Source organism: Alligator sinensis, unplaced genomic scaffold (genome assembly GCF_000455745.1).
Source record: "Alligator sinensis unplaced genomic scaffold, ASM45574v1 scaffold1676_1, whole genome shotgun sequence".
NCBI lineage: Eukaryota > Metazoa > Chordata > Crocodylia > Alligatoridae > Alligator > Alligator sinensis.
In genome coordinates this window covers 109,628-129,338 of record NW_005843223.1, presented here as the reverse complement: position 1 = coordinate 129,338, position 19,711 = coordinate 109,628, and the positions used below count along the sequence as shown (strand labels likewise).

The window sequence follows — 19,711 nt, the reverse complement described above, 5'->3', positions numbered from 1 at the left end:
GAGGCTGCAGGAGGTCTGCCCCCAGGTTTAGACCAAGTCTAAACCTCATGGCAAGAGGCCTCGTGTGCCCTGGTCCCAGTGATGAGTGGCAGCAGGACCTGCAGAGGCAGGACCCCATGGGAGAAGGACACTGTGGGAGGGCAGCTTTTACCTCACAAGAGCTTCCTTGAGCCTTGCATTCTGCTCTTCCAGATGTTTGACCTGGTAGCTGGATGCCGCGCCATCTGAGCCTGCGGGAGGGAAAAAGCGGGGAGGAGAGACTTCAGCATGGGTGCAAAATCTAGTTGCCTCGTGCTACAGCACTTACAAAACAAAGGGGATTTTGATTTGTGTACGTGACAGCCGAGAGGCAGGGGCTGGGGGACCAGGACAGCTGTTGTTGCCCTCCCCTGACTGGAGCCGCTGCAGCTGGCCCCTGCCTTTCAGGGCTACTGGAGAGCATGAGACGTTAAAGCGCCCGACCTGCGCTGCATCCCGACAGGCCCACTCCCTTTGGTCGGTCCCTTCTAGAACATAACAGCAGCAGCAGGGCCAGACTGGGTCAGACCAATGGTCCCTCCAGCCCAGTGTCCCATTGCCAACAGTGGCAGGGGTGCATGCCATAGAGGAAGAGCACTGAACTGGATCTTTCAAATGATCCATCACCTGTTCAATACCCACCCCTGGCTCCCACCAGCACTGGGTGAGAGATGCCAGAGGAAACGTCTCCGCCCATCCTGTTCCACAGCCACGAAGAGATCCATCCTCCAGGCCTGTATTCAACCCCTTGCTGAGCTCTCTGCCCCCACCCCTTCTGGGGCAACGAAGTCATTGCACAGAAAACTCCCGTCTCTTGTTGGTTTTAAACCTGTCACCTGCTCATTTCAGCAGTGCCCCCTGCTTCTAATGTCCTGGGACTTGGGGAACAACAGGTCCCTGTTCAGTTCCCCGTGTTCCCTCTTCCCTGATGAAGACCCCACTTATTGAGCTGCTTGCTCCCATCTCCACATGTCTCTGCTCCCTCCTCCTCATGCAGACTCAGGCCGTCTCAGCCAAGCAGTGCTGGAGGCCCTCACATGGCCTGCCCCCAGTCTGCTGGCAGAGACAGCCCCTTGATGTCAGGGCTCCAGAGCTGCTCATTGCCTTGCCAATGCAATCCTTTACAGTTTATCTTGGAAAGGAGGAGAGGGCATTAAGAAACTCAAGGAAAGGAAGTCTCTGGGATGCTCTGGTTCTGCCCTGTGTGCACAGGGGGGTCACAAGCCAAGCGGCTGTTGTGGAATCGGCAAAAGGCACAGACCCCGTGTGCTCTGCCGGCATATGGCTCGCCCCAGAGATGGTGGCGGGTGCAGTGCCTCAGGCCCAAGCCCTCCGTGATGCTTCCCCTCCAGCTACCTACACCACGATGGTGAGGCTCTGGCCGGCAGACCCTGAAGCAAGGGAGATGGCAAGTTCTGGCCTATCCAGGAAGTCCTGCAGTGCCACTGAATGCCAGCTTATTGCTCCCACCTGAGCTGCCTGCCTACAAAGGCCCTACTTGTCTGGTGGGGTCAGGAAACCCAACTGCACATAGAGGGCCCAAAACATTTGGCTGGCTGTGGAAGAAGCTATCAGAGCAATTCCTAGCCCCACGAGATGGGTGGTGAGCCTCCTTGCACCAGGTCTTTATGCTGCGTCTATCACAACAGCATCTCCAGCACAGGTCTGCCTAGGAGGGGGCACCCCCACCAGTTGCTCTCACCTTTCTCCTCAATCTCGTGCTTCAGGATCTCCAGGTCCATGGTGAGATATTCTACCTTCTCCTTCAGGGAGTCCACTTCCTGCTGCAGGGACTCAGCCCGCTCCTCTGCCATCTCCTTGTCCAGAGTCGCCATCTCAATCGCATCTGCCGTGTCAGCCATCTCCTCCATGTAGCGCTCCTTGGCTTCCAAGGCATCTTTGGCTTCCTGCAGGTGGGCAGAAGCAGGGTGAAGAGGCCTGGCACTGACTGGGTAGGAATGTTACCTGCACCACAGCCGAGACCATCCACAAGCTGCAGCCATCAGGCACCCCCGAAAGGGAGGAGAGTTCTGGCTAGCAACTGCTTGCATGGCTTTTAGGAGAGGAACTACTGCCATCACTTGAAACTGCCCCACTCTGGTCTTCCACCCAGGAGTGTCTCCTGTTCTCACCTCAGCATGTGCCCCTCAAACCCCTCCCACACTCATCTTAGTGGTAACAGAGGAATGAACAGCCAGCAGTGCCTTCCACCCCGCATAAGAGTGTGAATGAGGAAAGAAGAACAAGGCCAGGCATCAGCCAGGAGAAGGCTTAACCTGCAGCACAGCGAGTGCCTGACTGCTCCCTCTGGCCAGCCATGCATGGGTCCTGTTACAGCCATGAAAGCCTATCACCTACAAGCCCGTCACGGATCAGAGTTATTTGTGCTAGGTGCTGTCTGTGCAGAACGAAGACAATCCGAGCAGCTCAGACCATGATGGAGGCAGCAGCCAGGCACAGATGAAGTCTGACTGCTCCTCAGGTGATGGAAGCGGGGGGGTGGTCACATGATGGAGGGAAAGGGCCATTGCAAGAACCATCCCAGCATACTCAAATTGCTGGAAAGATGCATTCCACCTTGGAAGCAGCTTCTCAGTTACTGAAGAGGTCTAGTTCTAGCCACAAATACAGAAATAAAGAGCAAAAGAACAGCTCTGTAACAACAAAAGGAAACCCTTATCCCAGAGGCAAGAACAACAGGGACTGTTTTGCAGGATGAGGAGAGAGGAGCTAGGACTGATGAGCAAGAGCACAGGTCAGCAAGCACTCCCTCATCACAGAAGAGACAGGCACAGGGAGCTGCTTGCGGGACAAAGGAATAAGCAAGGTGGATGCAGTCAGATATCTCTTGGGAAAGCAAGACAGAGCAGAGGAACTGGAGCTCCCTGTACTGCTGCGAGCCTCTGGCTGTCTGGCTGACAATGCAAGGGTGTAGGGCAGAGACCTAACCTCCTGGGAGGGGAAAACTGCAAACTGGGATGCTTCGGCAGGCATGGTGTTCCAGGCAGAGGCAGGACAGGACAGAGCAGGACAGCTCTACACATAGGTGAGGAAGACCATGAAGAAAAACCTGAGCGCATAGGCTGGTGCCCAGCAGGGGCTGCCTGGGAGAAGAACATGACCCCAGAAATATCAACAGTGGGATTATGAGCTTGGAGAAAAGGGTGACAACAAGGGCTGGAAATACTTTAATGGTGGGAATAAGCAGTGAGGATCACAGGGTCCAGGCTGGAGCTGGCACAGCAGTTTGCCATCAAAGTCCAGAGCCTCTGAAAAACTCCCCATGGGGCCCTGAACCATGCTGGACAAGGGCAGTTCTCTGCATAATGAGATCTGATGGGATTCATTAGCTTGTTCCTGACACCAGGGCGTGATCGTGGCTCACTGGCTAATGGCTGTAATGCCAACTGATTTGAGACCTTACCTGCAGAGAACAGGGCAAACATTAGATAACATCAAGGGCAAGCAGAATTAATGCCTGCTATGAAAAGTCTGAACTAAAGCACCCCAGAAGGCCTATTACAGGAAGGCTGCATTTAAACCATGAAGCATATGTGAGCTAAATCAGCACAGCAGCCTTCCCACGGTCAGAAGCGTCAGAGAAATGCCATTATCCGCTTGCTGGGGCACTGAAGCAGGTGGAATAGATTCGTATTTCTACCAGATGCTTTTGAAGGCATCAAAGTCTAGAGCCCCCTTGCTCAGCTCAGAGGAGATTCCTGCAGACTGACTTACCTAGTCTGAGAACAGCTTCTTGCAATACCACAGTCGGCTTTGAGCTTGCATCTGAATAGGTCAAGCAAAATACAGCCAAGCAACGGGCATGAATGCCGCAGTCAGGATGAGACAGGCTTGGGATGGAACTGCTCTTGCTCATGAAGGCTGCATGCCAACTTGATGATCGCTGTGTTTGCTGTTGGTGTGATACAGGCAGGGAAGGCAACTTGGTCTCTGCCTCTGCTTCAGGGGAACTACGTCTCCTCAGCATGGGGAGATGATGCCAGGCTCTGATGGGGATCCTGAAGACCGCAGGACCACTCAGATAGGTGGAACAGAGGACCGTGCAGGGACAGGCCCTGCTACAGGCCACGCCAGACTCTCAGCAGTTGGCCTCCCAAGCCCACACCTGGAAGCTTCATATTTGCTAAGCAGCATAAACAGGCTGAAGCCTAAAGGAAATGCCTGAGGTGCAACCTGGAATCAAGGGGACCAAGAGCTTTGGGACTGACTTAAGCTGCTCTGTTATTAGACAGCAAAGACCTAGCGAGGGATCTGCCTCTTCCTTCTTATTTGCAGGGTAAGGACTGGAGAGGTGGAGCATGAGATGAGGAGAATCGTCCCTTGGCAGGAGAGTGGTGTCTGTACCTGAAAATGGCCAGGAGGCGGCGCAGTGCCACACATCTACACTGCAATACAGACCTTGGATCTGAGCAGAGGTTTGTAACAAGCCTCCCCCTTTGCACCCCAGTCAGGACCCCCACACTGGGCCAGTCGGGTCGCTCTCCAGTGTCTGGCACAGAACGAGCAAGGCAGCGGCGTCCCAAGGGGCGCAGCTGGACCTGCAGCACCAGACGGCATTCACCAGGATGGGGATGGGGATGGGGCCTAGCGGTGCAGGGTCACCGAATCAGGAGTTCTTCTTACCCAGGGAACAGGACCTGTACTCAGCAACCCTGGATCTATGCTTAGCTGCTGGAGGGAGTAACAAGAGGCACCGGGCTGGGCCTCTTCCATCAGCCAGGGCAGGGCCAGCAACTGTGCCAGCAGGATGAAGTCACAGGGGCTGGTGATGAGCCTGGTGACACCGAATGCTGTTCACAAAGCCCCAGCTGCTGGAAGTAGTTGATTATATGAGGACTTCCACTTGGAAATGTAACTCAAGTGCAACCTAATGGTTTCAGAGCCACAATTCAAGTGAGAACCCCACCAAATATCCCTGCACACAAGCTAAAGGCATGGGTTTCGGTGCTCGGATCATGGTTTCTGAATGCCTGGGGCTGGCAATCTTGGTGCTGCACTGACCTCAGACAACAAGAGGCTCCTCCATCAGGAGAGGGGCAGGTGGAACTCTAAGCAACGGAGAAAGCACTAAGAGTGCTGCACTGAGTGGAGCCTGCTGCTGCTTTAGCAACTGGAAGGAATCAAAGGAAGCAGCAGCCTCCCCCATTTACATCCGGGAGCTCTCCAGGATGGAATGGGGAAGGAAAAGGGCAGTGGGTCCCACTGGATGCTGCTCTCCAGAGGATTCCCATGGCTTTCAGAACCAGGTTCCCGGGTCCTACAGGCTAGAAATGCACTGAAATGTGTGTCTACTGGAGGGGCGAGTGCAGCACAGGTAAACACGTCTGTGCTAACTGTGATCTAGCTCCCTGGCTGCCTGTGGCTCCATGTCAAACATTGGATGCACCCAGCCTCCTGGAGCAGACAGACTCAACACCAACCATCTCATGCTTGTACAAGTCATCCATCACTCAACACCCATTAGTCTGACTCGGCATTTGCAGCCTAGAGCAGGTCTGCTGGTCAATGCTGGCACATGGGGTCAGGCTGCATCAACGTCAGATGTCACATTTGGACCATATCCCTCCAGAAGGAAGGGCTCATGCATGGTCGTCTCATGCTGGCAGCATTGCACCAGAATCTGGGCACTCTACCATGTATTAAAACCTCCTAAGACTCACCTGCTCCCTGAGTGAGCCCCATCACAGAAGCTGCTGCACGGGCTGGGAGAACTCACCTTTCGGGCCTCCTTGAGACGTTTCTGGAGGTCATTCTGCTGCTCCTGCATCTTGCTCTTCCATTCCTGCACTTGCTCCAGCTGGATCTTGTACTTCTCCAGCTCCTTCAGCTTGGCTTTGTCTTCATTCCGCTTTATCTTCAGAGTCTCAAGCTTCTCCTCCAGGTCCCTCACCTGGCCACGCAGGTTCTCTTCCTCCTGCAGAGCCAGGGAAAAGCAAGCAATTACTCCCAGGGTAGAGGCCTTGCCATGGCTCCACCCCCACCACCTTCCATGCAACACAAAGGCCACAAACTTTTCAAGTCCAACCCAAACACTGAAAGGCAGAAAAACCTTTTTCAGTGGCAGCATCACTACAGGCCTCCTGGGACAATCATGTTCTCTATGCTCTTGCACTTCCAGAGTCAGTCTCGCTTGGACTCGGCCCTGATTTGCATTTCACACACACTGAGCACGGGATAATTTTTGACGTGCTGAGATATGTCCTGGTTTTCAGAAGGTGCTGAGCACCTGCATGTCCCATCAACTTCACTGGGATTTCTGGACCCATCTGAAAAATCAAGCCAGCAGCGTACCATATCCAACCCTTCTGCTATCCCTTCCCCGGCCCCATGGGCAGGGTAAAGCCACATGCAAGGAAAGAAAAGGTTTCCACAAGCAGGTTTGGGGTTTCTGAACCTGGAGCCATAATGACACAACCTATGCGACCTTAAACTGAGGCAGCAACAAATGCTTTAAGGTTTGCGTGCAAGCCACAAGCACAGTGCACTAGGGACTGGTGCGAGAGTTGTGTCAGCAGGATGCTGGGCACTGCCGTTTCCCTGCTTTCCCTGGGGCAGGTTCAGGTTTGACGTCTTGTTTTGCGTCAGGGGTGACTGTGTAGTTTTGCTAAGAGATTGGACACAGGGTTTGTCTGGGCTGGTTTAGACAGGGCTGGTCCTGCCTCAGGCAGGGGTTGGACTAGATGTGACCCTTCAGGTCCCTTCCAGCCCTGCTTTTCTGAGATTCTACGATTCTATGGTCTGGACAGGGCTGATCCTGCTTCGAGCAGGGGCTGGATCAGATGTGATTTCTGGAGGTCCCTTCCAGCCCCACCTCTCTATGATTCTATGACACGAGGTTTACCTCGCTCTGTGCCACCTTCTTTTCACTGCTCTCCCTCACCAACTGCTTTCATGCAATGGTCTAAACTTCTGTCTCAAAAGTGGTTACAGCAAACAGGCCTGTGCACCTGGCTGGGGACATCCAGCATGTAGCCCTCTGAAGAGTTTCAGACTCACAAGAGAATGGCTGGCTCTGGATTAACACTGCTGTAAGGGAAGGGCTGACAACAACCCCGCATACTTGGAGTTCTTCAACCAGGCCAGGATGGAGCAGGACACAGCTGAGAGCCATGAAGTGGTCTCCTCTCTGAACCACAGCTCAGCTAGACTGCAATGCCTTCCCCAAGATGGCTCTACCAGGGAACCAATTCAGGCCTTTCATGGGGAACTGCTGCAACTCCTGCAGCTCTGCTAATACAGAAGTGGCCAGAAGCTGCACTTGGGCTGTGCTATTTGGTTGCTAATGTAGCTCTCTATGGTTCCAGTCCACCTATTCTGAAGCTTCTTGTGCTCCAAAGGGAACGAAGAACAGTGAGTGAGCCTGCCTGGGGCATGCAAAGGGGGGGGCTAGCACTGAGCTGCACGTCAGCTGGAGAGCTGCCTGCTGGGGAGGGGAGATATCGCTCAAGCAGCATGACTCAATGAGGCACCACATGGTGGTGCATGGGACTGCACTATGGGAGGAGTCACAGATGCAGGCCCAACCCCCAGCACCGCAGGCACCGAGCTGACAAAGGTGTTCTGCCACACACTCGATCGTCAAGATACTGGTCAGCAGGCTGGGGAAGCTGCTACCCACTAGGCACAGGCAGAAGTGCTCGGGAGCTGCAGAGAAGGCCATGGAGGAAGGCTGTCTGGGTGCTGACCCCCTGTGACAGGGCTGGCGGACAGCTGGCTCAGGCTGGTAGAGCTCTGCACCTCGCCCCCAATACCCAACCCAAATCTGTGGCCTAACAGCTGCTTCTGCCTGTAAGCATCTCCATGAGACGCACAACAAGGGACATGGATGGGTGCTATGAAGGACACTAACAAGATGCTACAACTCAATTGTTTTTCTGACATGTAGCGGGCATCTGAGCCCCACTGCTGCCAACGGGATTTCAGCATTGTCGCCATCTCTAGAAAGCTGCCCTACGAGCTGTCAAACAGCCACGCAGATTGACTGGATATCTCCGGCTCGCTCAGCTCCTGAGCTGGAGATGTTACCAGCCAGGCTGGCAAGCGAACAGTTTGCAGGCCTGCCTGGTTTAAGCAGGCAGCGTCCCTTCGAGGTGAGGCAGAACTATGTCTGCAAACAGACAGCACCTTTGTGCTGCCATGAACCCGAGTGAATGAATGTCTTAGCCCTTTGTTGCACCACAGATGCCCAAACTGGTGAGCACCATGATTCCAAGTCAAAGTTCACGCTGCGTTTTTGCAGCCAAGGTTTGTTTGGTTGTGGCAGGAGAGCGTGGGCAGCCCAGAGCCGTTCATGCTCTCCAGCTGCCTCGGGCAGGCACTCCCAGGGGCTCCAGGGTCCCAATCCTGCTAGCAATGGGAATCCCTCTGCAGGAAATACCTGTGACACGCACATCATGCTGCCACGCCCTGAGTCACGGCATGGCACTCATGGCCACTGTCCCAAAGGATCAGGCCCCCAAAGCCCTGGCTTTGCAGACACCAGTGAAGTGGATCAGCAGGGCCAAGGCATATCCTGGCATAGTTGATCCTGCTTCAAACGCAACATCTGCTTAGACCCCAAGTGAGATGTTAAAATGCCTTTTCGTTCCTCAAGCTGGTGCTTCTTCCAGGTCCTCATTTCACCCACTGGTTCAATCTTTTCTCATTTATTGCACTATCAGCGCTTTGCCCTCGTGCCCTAGATCTTACGCAAGCTCCACTTTCAGCTAATTAAGGCGGTGCAGGAAGGGAGTAATGAGAAACTATTTTAAAGAACAAAAATGGACTAGACGTGTCAGAACAATTACCAGCGAGACCAAGCAGCGAGATGGAAAGACCCTGAGAAGCTCCAGCTGTCCTCTGCTGCCAGGCAGGGAGGTTCCGCCGGAAAATTCCCTGAATATTCCCTAACAGGCTGTTCAGTCAGCTTTTTAAAGACCAGGCGAGTGGCACTTCAAAATCTCTCCCTTGGGGTCAGTTCCAAAGCCCCGTGCCACCCAACACTCAGGACACTGGTCTATTCTACAGCTCCACATCACCCAAATGTCAAGAGGCTGGTCTCAATGCTGAAGCACAAAAATTGTGGTTGGACACGGGGTTAGACTGGGCTGCTTCGGACGGGGCTGATCCTGCCTTGGGCAGGGGCTGGACTGGATGCAACCTCTGCAGGTCGCTTTCAACCCCAGAGCTCTAGGACTCCATGAAGTACCTCCCCTGCCCCTAGTTCTTACTCCGTCCCTGCCAGCTTACCTCTTCGCAGCCAACTCCACCCCCTCACCTGCCATAACTATGAAGCTTGCCCAGTCTTGCCAGAACAGTGCGCTGCAAAGCCTTACCTTTGTCGGGGATGGGATTGGGGGTGGTGCCACCGGAGAGGTCAGGGAAGGCGTTGGGATGACTGGGGCCACCAGGGGCGTCTGGGCAGGCGTGCTGGGTTCGCTGCTACTCATATCGCCCCCGGAAGCTGAGGCCGAGCCTGAGGGCCCCGGTGTCCCACTGGAGGCCGCGGAGCTGGTGGTCCGGGTAGGCTGCAAAACACCATGGCCAAGGAGAAAGTCAGAAGAGCCTCTGGTGTGGGATTTCACACTCTAGCCACTGTCTGCTCCTGCCTTCCTGCAGCTCTGCACTGTGCTTGTTCTGCTGACCTGTAGGAGAATCCCTTACTGGGATACAACACCAGTGCTGTCCAGCACGGGTCAAACCCAGGGAGTAAGCCCCATGGCCAGTCCTTCTAGAAGACTTGCAGGAGTTCCTCACCATCAGTAGGAACGAGCCGGTGCCGTGCTATATCTTATGGACTGCACATGCTCGCCCTGGAGACTGGATGCTACCATGAGCCCGGCACATGACAAGCATGAGGTGCTTCTGGGAAGGGCCTTGCCAGGGCTGCTGTGGCCATGGGACAGGAAGGTTTTGCTTCCTCAGAGTGCGGGTATGGTGGGGAAAGACACTGTAAAAACCCAGCAGGTCCATGCCCATGTACTGCTGCGCTCTCCCTGATCTGTACACCGAAGGCTAAGCACACACATAGGAGAAACGTGGATGCTAGTGTGAGAACACAGCAAACCCCCTCCATTTGGGGTCCAGTCCTGTGGGAAACACCCCTGAAAACAAATAGGGGCAAAACCCACGCAGCCAAAATCAGCCCAGCTTCAATTTCTCCTGTCTGCTCCCAGTCCAGGGCAGCCTCATGCTATATGCCAGCAAGCTGCTGCTTGCACCTTGCTGCTAGCTGGCGAGGCCTGCTGCCCAAGGATGGTCACACTGTCCGCTCCACACCCCAGGGCATTTGCGCTGCTGTGCAAACCTGGTACAGAGGACACCAGGACATGAGAACATCTGGCCACTCCCCGACACCCTCCAGCAGAGAAAGGCCAAGTCGTTTTTGCCTCGTGCTTCACTGAAAGAATTAGCTATGCTGTGATTACAAAAAGGACCTTAGTCCCTTGGAAGAAGCTCAAGCCAGAAGGAACCAGCTCAGCTCCCAGGACATCTGCTGGGAAAGGCAGCCAGGTCTGACCGCTCACATAGGTTCTTAGCTGTGTTACAGGACCTCCATCTAACCCAGGAGGTGCAGTCCCACCAGGGGAAATGCCTTGTTGGACCTGGTCCTGGCCACAGGCAACGACCTGGTGAGGGGACTGCAGGTGCTTGACCACCTGGGCGATAGCGATCATCACCTGCTGGGATTCACCATCCAGCGCAGGGTGTCATAGCGGGTCGGGTCGGAAGGGACCTGAGCAGATCATCAAGTCCAACCCCCTGCCACGGCCTGCAGCAAGGCAACAGCCCTGGACTTCAGAAGGGCCAACTTCAATGAGGCAAGGAGAATAGTTGGGAAGGCACTGAGGTCCCGGAGGGGAGGGGAGGGGAGTTGGGAGTCCAAGAAGAGTGGTCGTTCCTTAAGGAGACAATCCTCCAAGCCCAAAGGGTGACAATCCCCACACGGATCAAAGGGGGCAACAGCACTCAAAAGCCCTCATGACTCACCAAAAGCATCCATGAACGCCTCAAAGCCAAAAAGGAGGCGTAAACCCAATGGAAGGGAGGGGCCATTACCAAGGATTATACCTCCTTGGCTCGAGATTGTAGGGGGGCTATTAGGAAGGCCAAGGCGGAGATGGAACTGGGACTACTGACCCAGATCAAAGATAACAAGTCCTTTTTTAAATTCATAGGGGTAAAAAGAAGGTGCCAAATAATGTGAGACCTCTGGAGGACACGCTTGGAAATCTGGTGGTAGCACCAGACGACAAAGCTAACCGCTTTAACAGATTATTTGCCTCCATTTTTCTGAGCAGGGACAGGGACATCCCCCCCACCGGGATCCCGGACGGACCCAGGGGAGGCACAGCCAGGCCCAGGGTCAGAGAGGACCTAGTTGGGGAACTTCTGGAGAGACTAGATGTGTTTAAATCAGCTGGTCCTGACGATCTCCACCCCAGAGTGCTGAGGGAATTAGCAGAAGTCATTGCGGGACATCTGGCACTGCTTTACAAGCACTCGTGGTGCTCTGGCGAGGTGCCTGATGACTGGAAAAGGGCCAATGTAGTCCCCATTTTCAAAAAGGGGAGGAAAGAGGACCCAGGAAACTACAGGCCCGTTAGTCTTACCTCAGCCCTGAGAAGATTATCCAGGAGCACATCTGCGAGGGGCAAGCAGGGGAGGTGATGCTTGGGGGCAACCAACACGGGTTCATTAGAGCCAGGTCCTGTCAGACCAACCTGGTGGCTTTCTATGACCAGGTCACAAAAGCCTTGGATGCAGGGGTAGCAGTGGACGTAGTCCTCTTGGACTCTAGGAAGGCCTTCGACACTGTCTCTCACCCCATCCTCACTGAAAAATTAGGCGACCGTGGCATTGATGCCTACACAGTCAGATGGTGTGCCGTGGGATGCCACTGATGGAACAAACTGTCTTGGGGCACTACCTGAAGGCTCATCCTCATAACGTGAGGACAGATCAAATCTGCCTGGATGTGACACCAGCTGCCTTTGTCCTTCCAACCAAAAGGTGCTGGGGTGCCATCTGTGGTCCAACCAAACGCCATGGACACGTGTGGAAATGGGCCCGAGCCCTCCAGAGCCTAAGTGCAGACCCCCAGCTTTGGTTCTGAAACATCAGAGGAGGCAGGGGCTTTAATACGCTCCTGCCTCCCATTGGTCCCAGCTCAGTAATGGCCCGAGATCTCATCAGAGGAAAGCAGACCGCAAGAGAACAGATGCCAACACGACGAGCTGGAAAGAGCTGGCTGCTGACTGACCCCAATGCCACCACAACTTCCACCAAGCAGCAGCCCATTTGGAGACAAAGCATCAAGCCCTCGGAGCAGAGAGCAGAGGAAGGAAAAGGAGAGGAATCCCAGCAGAAAGACCTGCAGTTTCTGCAAATGGATCTGTGGCTCCAGGATTGGACTCTCATAGTATCTGAAGAGTAATCGATGAGCCGTGGCAGAGCTCATCCTCAAATGGAGAGACTGCTGCCGATGGCATCCCATTTGGTGCTACAGGGTCAATAGGAGAATAAAGTGTCCTGGGGATTCAATGATGCTTGGTTTCATCTCCCTCCCAAACTGGGCCAAAGAGGGGCTCCACCTCAGTACCACAAACTGAAGGGGACGGAGAATGCAGTGGCCAACTTGCACGGTGCCCAGCTGCAAACTCCTTCTGCACAACTCTGAGCTGCTCTATTGACAAGCTTCTGGGTGGAGATGCACTTCCCACCCTAGACGGCTCATCCCTAAGAACGCCTCTTGGCCAGGGTGTCCCATCACGGCAGGCAGCAGCAGGGGAGCTGGCGCTGGAGCTCTCTGGGTGAAAGCAGGATTGTGCTCCCTGCCAGCAGCAAAGGTCGCACAACTCAGACCTGCTGCTCCTCCTGGCCTCGGGAGCCCATGCTGTCCCCTTCCTGAGCACCCCAGAGCCTGCATCTCCCTAGGAAACCTGACGGAAAAGGGCTCTTTAGTAGATGGCAGCTCAGTAATGTCTGTACGTGGAATGGAAAGAAGGGTTTATTCCATGTCCTGAATCAGATGCTCTCCGGAGAAGGGAATCCCTATGCATCTAGTGTAGCAGGGCGCAGCCCAGACTCAATCAGGGTAGCACTGCAGGGCCTAAATTACCGAGGAATTACAGGGCAATGCTGAAGGTTGTTCAGAGTCCAGGACAGGGCCAGGCTGAGGGAACGCTGCTTTATGGACACGATGACCAAACCTGGCTCTTCCTGGCCTTACCCGCTCGACTCGGTAAAATAAGCCCGGGAGGCCTTCGCAGAGCGCGCAGCCAGGACACACCATGCAACCAGTTTTCATTTTACAAATCACCATGCGGCCATTATGGGACTTTGGCTGGTCTAGAGCTAAGCATCCTCCTCCTCCAGCCCTGCCCTCCTCTACCTCCAGGGCTGATTCGCCAGCACCAGGTTACCTTACACAGACAGGGCTCCATGGTCTCACCAAATCCTTGGTGACATCGTCTTCAGCTCTGCAGCATGCGCTGCTCCAACCTCCCACCCCACCGCGCAGACCCTCACGGCCCCTGCCCCATAACATCACAAGCAGCAACCACGGAGAAGCAATTAGTAAGACAGAGGTGTGGATACCGGGAGGGGGCAGGGGACGGCCAAGGGCAAGGGCTCTCGGGCAGCAAAGTGGCTCTGGGATTATCTGGGAACTTTTATAACCCATTACATTAGCTCTGGGAAAAGGCACAGCTCTCGCTAACGCTTGTGCCCCCACAGACAGATGCCTGTGGTCTAGGCACACTGTGTGGGGAAGCTCCATTGTCTCTGGAGCCTCCCCAGATTTCAGGAGTGGGGAAAAGGGTCACAGGAAACAGAGTCTGGGATTAGCCCTCCAACAGCTCCCACGAAGGGACGGATGCCCGCGGACCAGAGGGCTGGTTCTCACCTTGGGCCGCCGGGTGGTGGTCTGGAGGGCAACAGGAGTAGAAGGCAGAGTAGGAGAAACATTCATACAGGGAAAGACAGGAACAGAGATACAGACCACAGGAGCAGCGGCGGCAGTGGCAGCAGCAGCAGCAGATGCAGCAGAAAACAAGGTAGAGAAACAAAAGACATCACTGCAATTAGCATCAGGTGTACACGCTCGTTAACCCATGTTCCCAGGGCAGGCCCAGGTGAGAGACCTCCCAGCAGATCTCCTGAAGGAACAGACCCCTGCAGCGGCTCATCTCAGACCCCAGCTAGGAAAATCTCCTCGCCCCGTCTTCCCCCCGGGGCTTGCCTGCTCCAGCCAAGGATAGCTCACAGAGCTCCACCAGCCACCCTCATCTTCAACGTGGAGACGCAGGGCCTCGAGGTGCCTCAGCCTCACAGCTGCCATCACTATGCAAGTTCTGCCCGCTTGAATCGTGGGGGGATCCTGCATGCCGAGACCAGCGATCCCTGCAGCTGGACGTCTGGCTCTGGAACCATCTTACAACGGCAGCTTGGGCTGCCCAGGGAAACCTGCGGCTGAGAGATCGCTGCACTACCTGAGGTTCAAGCTCCTCTGCTGACAAACGGCTGGACGCGGCCCCTTTCCTTAGGAGAGGTGACTGAAGTGTTAATAAGCAGGAGCCCAAAGACCAGCTGGAGCCACATTGTTTGGCTTCAGTTAGGAGAGCAGGGTTTGCATTAGCACTGCCCCCTCCATTCGGGGCTCTCCAAGCAGAGACACGACTTTCTCTCTGCCCCTGAATAAAATATGGTGCACCACATACTTCCAGGTAGCACCACTGAGCTGTGAGCCTGGCCTTGGACATGCAGCTAAACCAAGGTCAAGGAGGCTGACGCTGGTAGGGCAGCCAACCCTGCACCAACATGCCTTCAGCACAGATCTTGGGAGACTTCATCAGGCTCTTAATACTGACAGTTCAAATGGTAACTGATAATCCAGGTCGAAGCAAACCTACAGCACTCGTCTTCAGCCAGCGCGGAGTGGAAGTGGGAAGGGGTGTATTCTGTCTGTCTGGGTCTGTAACTCCAGCTAACGGGAGCAAACGAGCCAAAGAGAAGAGAACTATTTAGAGACGGACCTGCTGTTCTCCTGTCGCATTTCTAGTGGCCCACACAGCATAACGGGGGCACTTTCCAGGTTTAAAGTCTTTTACATTCTGCTTTCCTTATTTTTACTATTGAAAAGAGAAACTGCAGGCTACAAAGTCTTAAGGAACAGAAATGCAGCCCCTGTGCTCCCCTCCTGGCTCACAGTTCAGGAACAAGACGTGGCACTGACTGACGACCACCTGATTAGTACAGCCCATGGGCACGCCAGCCCCAGCCCAAAGCAGAGCCCCATAAAGCAGCGTGGCCTCTAGCTGGGCTGTAGAAGAGAGAACGTAAGACCAAGAGCATCACAGCTCCATCACCAGTGGTCTCCAGCTCTACCAGGAGGCCAAGCTTTTGCACGCCAGGTAAAACATGGTTTCCAGCTTTTCCTTTCTTTTGTTTAAATGCCAGACTTGCACAGATCACTTAAGTCACACTGTAAAATGCAAAACCTTGCAAAGGGCAGATGTGCGTGGTATCATCTTGGGATGCACCCTCTTTGCTCAAATTCCAGGCTAACAGTTCCTCAAGACTGAACTGATACTTTTGATACCCCTAACTGAACGACTCTGGGCTACCAAGCACTTTTTTCGACTTTGCAAAACACTGCCAGGAAAGGCTTCCCAGCAAAGAGCAGAAGTTTCAGACCCGGGGATGATTTAGTGCCAATTGAGGAGGGGGCCGCAAGCTCTTTCAAAGCGCTCTCGTAAGGCTACGAGCCCTCCGCAAGCTTCACACAAAGTCCTTGGGAATGATGCTCTGAGAATCTAATGCAGTTGTCTCTTCTCTCCGACCTTCCCTGAGGGAAAGGACCATGGAAGAGTTTCCACAAAGCAGCCCTACCCTGAGAAACCCTCATTCCTCGGGGACTTGGCAAGGAGGGAAGCACATTAACATGCAGAGAGTGCCAAGTGTTGGGCTCCCACCAGAGCATGTTAAAGAGGAACACAACAAAGTCCCTATTGTCAGAGAAAGTCACTTCCAACATGGTTCCTGCTGTTCTCTGATGAAGTGTTTAGCACCAAAAGTGCCAGCGTCGGCGATGGAAACGCCAGCTGAATAGACCTCTTGGCTCACAAAGGAGCTGATATAATGAGCCTTTGGTACTTGCCAAAGATTAGCAATCAGAGGCTGGGATATTTTAAACCGGCAACCAAATCTCTGCAGTCAAGAAATGCTCTAACATCAATCCAGCTGCTGGAACGAGCAGCCCCAGAGAGAAACGCTCCGTGGGGGTTACTGAATTCACCTCCCTGCATTACCCATTGAGGGCTGGGGGCCTGAACCAACCCACACTGACTCTTCAAACACAAAATCGACTGAGAACCACTTCTGGGCGACTTTTACTAAATCCACCTGCCTTCAGGTTAAGCAAAATGCCAGTGAGAGGCAGGCGCTTTCCTAATCCCTATGTCAGCTGGGCCAAGTGGGTACATGGAAGAGCAGTTCAGTCCCAAACTACCATGCTCTGTAAGGACTCAACCGCTGCAGCAACTGCAGGATTCACTGGGTGAACAGCTCGGATGGACATGAAGGTCACACCCACGGTTCGCTGATCTCTGGCAGGCCTGGAAGAGATGAGGCTTCACGCTCTCTGGGCAGCACTACTTTCAGGCTGCGGCTCCTACTCCAACGAGCCTCCTCTCTCCTGATGCGACTTTATAAAGATGCAATAAAGTGCTACCCTCCTCCAGCAGGCTTCTGTAGGGGTCCACAGCCCCTGGGGCTTGGACTGCAAAGGAACTGCTAACAGGCTGTTACCTCTGCTTTGTCTCCACCAGGCAGGGGAGACAGCTGCTTTAGAATTAAAACGGCCCAGCTGCGGTCAAGGGAGCACTTGCTGGCAACCTGCACGAGGATGGCTGCTCTGGGATGCTGGTCACTCCTCATTTCCAGCCACTTAATCCCATTAAGATATAGCTAACGTGTCACGGAGTTTCCCCAACACGGATTTTCTGTGCAACCTGCTGGAGTGATGCAACGCGATGGGGCCTCGGCAAGGCAGTGGTCAGTGTGGAGCAAGGATGGGCCTGCTGCGAGGGCAGCCTCTGTTCCAGAGCAATGAGCAGGAGCTTCAAGCCAGAATTTAGGGTCTGTCCCTGATCCGGGAATACACTCAAGATTGCTGGCAATGAATATTTCATTTCATCGCTGGCCATAAATATTTGTGGTCCCAAACTCTACTGCGTAAAGCAGGCAAATCAATACTGAATGCTATTATGCAACTTTTGCGCCTCCACAAGGTCCCCACGTTCAATATAAAGTGTCTGGGACCCAAAACAGAAACAAAGCATGCAGAAATCGGGCAAGACTCTGACCTGCATCCAGAGGAGCAAAGCACGGCTCCTGCTGCGAGCCAGTGGGGCCTGCCCCCTTCTCTTTAGGGTGGCGGCTCAGCCCCAGGCCCTACTGGTTCCCCAGACCTCGACTCTAGCCTGAGCAGAACAGTCTGTTCGGATCACGAGGGCAGTGCTGGATGCTGGGAGTCGTAGGTGTGCCGGGCATCTTTAGATTCAAGATGAGGGTGGCCACAGCTTGCTCCATTTTATGCCAGGAAGGTGTGGTTGGGAGCTCTCGTGAGTTATCGCTCCAGCCCTGCTTGGGCAATTTGGAGACTCATGTGGGTGAGCAGAAGGGGGAACTGTCTGGCAGCCAATGCAGCGACTGCTCCTGCCCTCCCACCCCCACGCAGGCTGCCACGCGGACCTCGAGGGGCAGCTTCTGGCAGACCGGGAGAGCCCTGCTTGCATTTCCACGGCAGGAGGACAGGCAGCCGCTGAAGACATGCATGTTAACAGCGCACACACGCTTCAAGACTGCACCTCCCCTCCAGAGCAAGAGCCCGATTCAGTTCATGCTTGGGGGATCCTTCCCCCAGACTCAAGCCTTCTCACAGGATGCTCAACCTGTTGGAATTAACAGTGCGACTGGCTGCATAACTTCCCATTAGCAGACAGACGTTACTGCCAGCTGCCGCTGACAAGAAATTTTACAATATACATTAAAAAAAGAAAAAAGAAAAAAAAAAACCCAGAGCCCTAACATACAAGCTTGCTCTCGAAAGCAGCCATGCACAGAAAAAGAATATATGAGGAGAGCCGACCAGAAAAGTGTCTGAATAAAGCAAAACCACAAATAAACCATATCATTACAGCAGGCTTTAAAACTTCCTTGAAAGAAATGCAGGCTGGGCCTCAATAGGATAAAAACACCAGCAGGGTGTTGGTTTGAGGACCTGGCCAAAACTCCATTATCTTTCTGCTCCCAAGAGCCAAAAACAATTAGCATTTGCAAAACTTTTCATTTGGAAAGGGACTGAAAAGCAGTTTTTAAAATTAATCACTGCACAGCAAAGTGTGTCACTACCTATGGTTAGCATAAGGGTCCATTATCCATAAATCAAATGCATTTAATGTAACAGAATTAGGACTACAAGTCTTCTGGCTGCTGCAGTACTCCCAATTAGAGTTGTATCTTTGCCTTTGGCTTATTTTGCATTTTTCCTCATTTCTATGAGATAAGGTATAAAGCCTCATCCATTGCTCCTTAAAGCTCCGCGATCTTGGTTAGGCTAAAAATAAACAGCTCGGTACCCAGAGAATGAGAACCGGGTCTATGCTGTAACCTACAGAAACTAGCAGCTTGAGAGGCAATCTGCATAGATCACAATCCGCTGACGATTTGAAAAGCAGACAAAACAGCCAGCAAGGTGAGGGGAGGGAAGACAGCTATTAACATGCAACTTTTATAAAGCAAGCAGCAATATCCTCCAGCCACCGAGAAGATGCTGGAGCCAGCTGCCCGGAGCCGGGCTGCAGAAGCACAGCATGCAGCGCAAGCGGTCTGCCCGGTGAAATGGAAAACGGAGGAGAACTCAAAGTGGGAAAGGGCAGAAATAAAACGGCATCCATCTGTGGCCGAACACCCCCCGCCCGGCTCGCCTCGCCGCGCCGCAGCCACCGCGCATCGGAGTTGGGAACTCAAAGTCGCAGCTCAGCTGCCTCCAAGCTCAACAGAAAATGAGCAGAACGAAAACCGTGAAAACCGCTCGCGTGGACGCAGCAGATTGTACCTTCCGCATCGTTGGGGCCTGCCTCATCATTGCAGAAAAGACAGATGAAGGGAGGGAGAGAGAGACAGGAAGAGAAAACAGGGAGGCAGAGAAAGAGACGGTTAGCACATTCAATCACAACACCGCGGCTCTCTGTAGACAGTCTCTGGAGCGCAGGCTGCCCGCGAGCACTTGCAAATGGCTGCAGCTTTTCCTTGTTATCTGCCATCCACTGCCCGCGATAATCCAGCAACCACTCCTCCTGCAACCCGGACTGTGATGGACACTGCTAATCAGAGCGGCTCTGCTGCGCCGGTGGAGGCCGGGTCCTTCCCAGCAGCCGGAGCCACGGGCCGCACTTCTTTTCTCCGCTGGCCTCTCCCACCACCGCCCCGGCGGCTCATTACATCATCACTTATGGATTTTGCCCTCCCCTCTCCAAGTTCCTCGGCAGCTCTTGGATCCAGGCACAGCACCGGGGATTGAGCCGATGCCGTTTTCCAGCAGGAGGGGGGACGCGCGGGGCAAAGAGGTGCTCCTCTGTAACCTAGCAACGCTTTAGGCTCAGCTGTCTCTCTGCTAATTAGGAGGCTT

The 19,711-nt window shown here is 54.0% G+C and overlaps 1 protein-coding gene across 2 annotated transcripts in view; it reads right to left on the bottom strand.

The window, feature by feature from the left end:
• DCTN1 (dynactin subunit 1) overlaps positions 1-19,168 on the bottom strand; it is a 44,237-nt gene extending 25,069 nt beyond the window's left edge. For both annotated transcript variants that reach the window (XM_025194484.1, XM_006038008.3), the window contains exons 1-6: positions 19,139-19,168; positions 13,925-13,945; positions 9,354-9,545; positions 5,756-5,953; positions 1,721-1,925; positions 152-230 (exon numbers count right to left, since the gene is read on the bottom strand). In XM_025194484.1, coding sequence (XP_025050269.1) covers positions 152-230; positions 1,721-1,925; positions 5,756-5,953; positions 9,354-9,545; positions 13,925-13,945; positions 19,139-19,168 — 725 coding nt within the window. The remainder of the gene's footprint in view (positions 1-151; positions 231-1,720; positions 1,926-5,755; positions 5,954-9,353; positions 9,546-13,924; positions 13,946-19,138) is intronic.
• Between the last annotated feature and the right edge of the window lie 543 nt (positions 19,169-19,711).